Source organism: Quercus suber, unplaced genomic scaffold (genome assembly GCF_002906115.3).
Source record: "Quercus suber isolate HL8 unplaced genomic scaffold, Cork oak 2.0 scaffold_855, whole genome shotgun sequence".
In the NCBI taxonomy this organism is placed as follows: Eukaryota; Viridiplantae; Streptophyta; class Magnoliopsida; order Fagales; family Fagaceae; genus Quercus; species Quercus suber.
This window is the reverse complement of record NW_027070285.1, coordinates 85,805-89,572: the sequence shown is the minus strand read 5'-3', so window position 1 is coordinate 89,572 and position 3,768 is coordinate 85,805. Positions and strand designations below refer to the sequence as shown.

The following is a 3,768-nucleotide window of genomic DNA, read 5'->3' as shown; positions in this document are numbered from 1 at the left end:
ATAAGTTGTCATAATTTTGCCGTAATTTTACTGCTTTGGGGTTTGTGAGAGATGAAATGATGGACTCATATGAATTTATCATTTTATTTTTATTACCGTTAACTTGTCACACAGTAAAATTATGATAAAGTTGTGAAAAAATGTGAAAAAATATGTGGGATTAAAATTACTCATTTGATAATTACTGAAGGAAGAGAATTTAATATCTGTGAGAGAGTGAGAGAGGAGAGAGAGAGAGAGAGAGAGAGAGTGGATATGAGTGCTTTGGAGGCTCCTCTGAATTAACGGGACGCGCTTCAACTCAATCTCAACCGTTTGATATGTCGGTCCTACATTTTACTGTTTATTGGGACGGTCCAGATGTGATACAGTGCTTTTCTGTAGTTGGTGCCTGGACGTCTATCTTATGCGGGTTTTTGGGGGCCACTAAAATGTTGGGTAGCACCATGCCGATTACTATTTAAAAAAAAATCTCCTAGAAAATAATCATTAATTCTGTGTATAGATAATGCTATGGAGCAATGCTAAGTTGTAAATTATTTTATAATATTTTTACTAATGAAAAAGTAACTTGTAATTCTGGCAATCTTCATATTTATGTATTATCAATATTACAAATTTTACCGACTTTATTATTGATATGTAATTAACCACTAGTTGGTTCCAGTTAGTTTAATTAAAAAATTATTTAATAAATAAATAAGAAACTTGAGGTTTAATTTTTGGCTATATTAAAAATTAATTAGTGTCTTGGTCTGATTATAAAGATCTATCATTAAAAGTGAACGTCATATGTTGAAACTCTCTAAAAAAAATGTTATTAACTACTAAATAGTAATTAAGACTTTTATTTAATATGTATTACTTTTTATTTAATAATTAGATAATTGGAGGAGGGAGATGAATTGATACCAATCACATTCATTGTTACATCTATTTTTTTTTAATTTAAAATTTGTACTAAGATTATAATAGATTTAACATTTTCCTATTATGCAATGACTCAATGAGCTCACCTCTAAGTATAATCCATTCCAATAATTTTGCATTAAAAAAAAAAATTACAACTCGATATTATTTTCCAATTCTTTTTTTATGGAGAGAACAAAAAAAAAAAAAAAAAAGGTTGTTGTTGTTGTTGTTGTTGAGAACACTAAGTATTTTTAACACACACACATGAGGAGAGAGGAGAATGTCTTAAAGAAACTTACAGTGGTGTATATCCAAAATAACGTAATTCTTGGATACACAGCACATGCTTTAAACCATTTTAACTCAGACTCATTTTTCAATGTGAGATTAACCCACTGTTTTTTCTTTTGAGAATACTAAATATTTTTAACACATATACACAGGAGGAGATGGGAGAAGGTCTTAAAGAAACTTATAGTGGAGAGAACTTGAGTTCAAATTCCCCCTCCCCACATTTATTATAAGCTAACTTGTGGATGTAGAGTAGTAGGTTTGGGCCTCAATTTTGTTGGGTTGAGACAACATAGTTAGGCTTACTTTAAAAATATCATCTTAATCAACTTTAGGTCTGACTAATATAGGCTTGTGTGAGTTTCCTCTGCTACATTACCACATAAGTAAACATTTGTAGATCTTGTGCCTTCAAATTTTATGCATTCTTATATATAAAAAATAAAATTTAAGCTATTTGGGATTAGTCTTCATAATTTACCTCTGTTAAATTACCGATTGTCCCAAAAGCTTAAGCTTTTAGGAAATAGTGAATTTAATCACTTAACCATAAGTCTAACACTCCCCCTCACTTGTGGGCCTAAACTTCCTCTTAATAAGTGGGGGCCCAACAAGTGGGAATTTAACATTTTTAAATGGGAGGTAGAGTAAAGCCAGTGATCGAACTTAGGATTTCCTGCTCTGATACCGTGTTAAATTACCGATTGTCCCAAAAACTTAAACTTTTAGGAAATAGTGAATTTAATCACTTAACCATAAGTCTAACAACCTCTATAGTCACTTAATTCACTAAATTGAAATCTACACTCTTAAAGTTTGAGGTAATTTTAATTTTCCCTCTAAATTTTTTTAATTTGGATCCATAATCCTAATGTTACATAGCATTTGAATTTAATTCCTTCCGAGAAATGAGGTCATTGAGGTGGCTGTTAAATGCAAAATAAGCCTGCAATATTTACAACTTGACCAATTAAAACATGTCACATCACATCATTTACAAATATATTAGATTAAAAAATAGTAATTTTTTTTATTAAAAAAATTAACATTTACCCATAAAAAATCATCTCTCTCTCTCTCTCACATTGGAGAGCCAAGGCTGAACTGTGACATGAGCTTCCTTATAAAATCAAATGATAAAACAATGACACTTATCGCTCAAATCCAAAGGGTTTTGGTGACATGATCGTGCATTATGTGAAAAACATGAACCATGGTTCATCGTGCATTATGTGAAACCTCCTCCCTTGCCACTGATGAGGACATTATCAAGCTGATCTTAATTCCTCCAAATTCCCCCCTCCCATTACATGATCAGTGGACCATCTCCCTCAATATGGCGCTGATCATTGATGAAATTTGGAGGACAAGGAACCTAATTCAATTTCAAGATAGTGTAGCTGATATCCATCTTTCTAAGAAGAATGTTCAATCAAGGTTCTTGGAGTATTCAAGAGTTTTCTCATTCACAAGAGCACTTCCAACAGTTCAGCCAAATCCTATGTGGACCCCTCCCCCTCATGGATGGATCAAACTTAATGTGGATGTTGCGCTAAATAGCTCCAAATCTGCCCTGGCAGTGGTCGCTAGAGATCATCGAGGTGAAGTCCTATATATATGGGGTTCTGGTCTCCATTCGTGCTCACCATCTCAAGTAGAAGCTACCTCTATTCTTTGGACCGTACAGCTTGCGATTCAGGAACATTGGAAGACTGTCATTGTTGAGGGTGACGCACAGGTTTGCCTCAATGCTTTGTCATCGCAGGACCATATACCAGATTGGAACATTTGCACTATTATTAACAACATCCGTAGCTTAGTTTCTTGTAAGTTTCGCTGGATTAGGAGAAACAGCAACTCAACTGCGCACTCATCTGCTAGATTTGCGTTGAACTCCAGCTGGCAGCAGGGGCGGCTTAATGCATTTGGTGACCTTAGGTGAAAACTGATTTGAAGCTTTTTATATATTTAAATATAAATTTTTTTAAGAAAAAAAATTTAATATTACTGAAATTCTATTATCTTGTTTTAGATGCATAACTACTAATTAACCACATAGATTTTTTTTTTCTTTAAAAAATCTATAGACACAAAAATTGACAAAAATTTTCACAATTGTTGATGTGGCAGATTGGTAGTATTAAGTAAAAAGATGATATTTGTGATAAGTTTAGATGAAAATTAGTAAAAATTTGTCAACTCAACTGTTGTGAAAAATGTTGTAAAATTCTTTGTGTATTGCTTTTTTTTTTTTTTAATAATATTTTCACAACAAATCTTAAGTACTCCTATTAAGTTGTTACTAGTACTAATTTTAACTTACTATTGAAATTACTTTTTTACTAACCAATAACAGCCAATAACAGTTCTTCAAAAAAAATAAAAAATAGCAGCCAATAACAATCTGTCACTTAAGATTTGTTGTAAAAAATGTTGTGTTCGTAGTATTTCTCTCTTCTTTTCTTGTTTTTCATTTGATAAAAAATTATTATTTTATTTATTAGCTAATATTTGAGTTTAATCAATACTTTTACAATAAAAAAATTACTCTATTGGTTAAAATTT

General features: G+C 31.7%; 1 protein-coding gene across 1 annotated transcript; it reads left to right on the top strand.

The window, feature by feature from the left end:
• Window positions 1-2,416: 2,416 nt before the first annotated feature.
• LOC112039253 (uncharacterized) lies at window positions 2,417-3,145 on the top strand. The gene has a single exon (XM_024072111.1). It carries the CDS (start codon window positions 2,417-2,419, stop codon window positions 3,143-3,145), a length of 729 nt encoding a protein of 242 aa, XP_023927879.1.
• The last annotated feature ends 623 nt before the right edge of the window (window positions 3,146-3,768 follow it).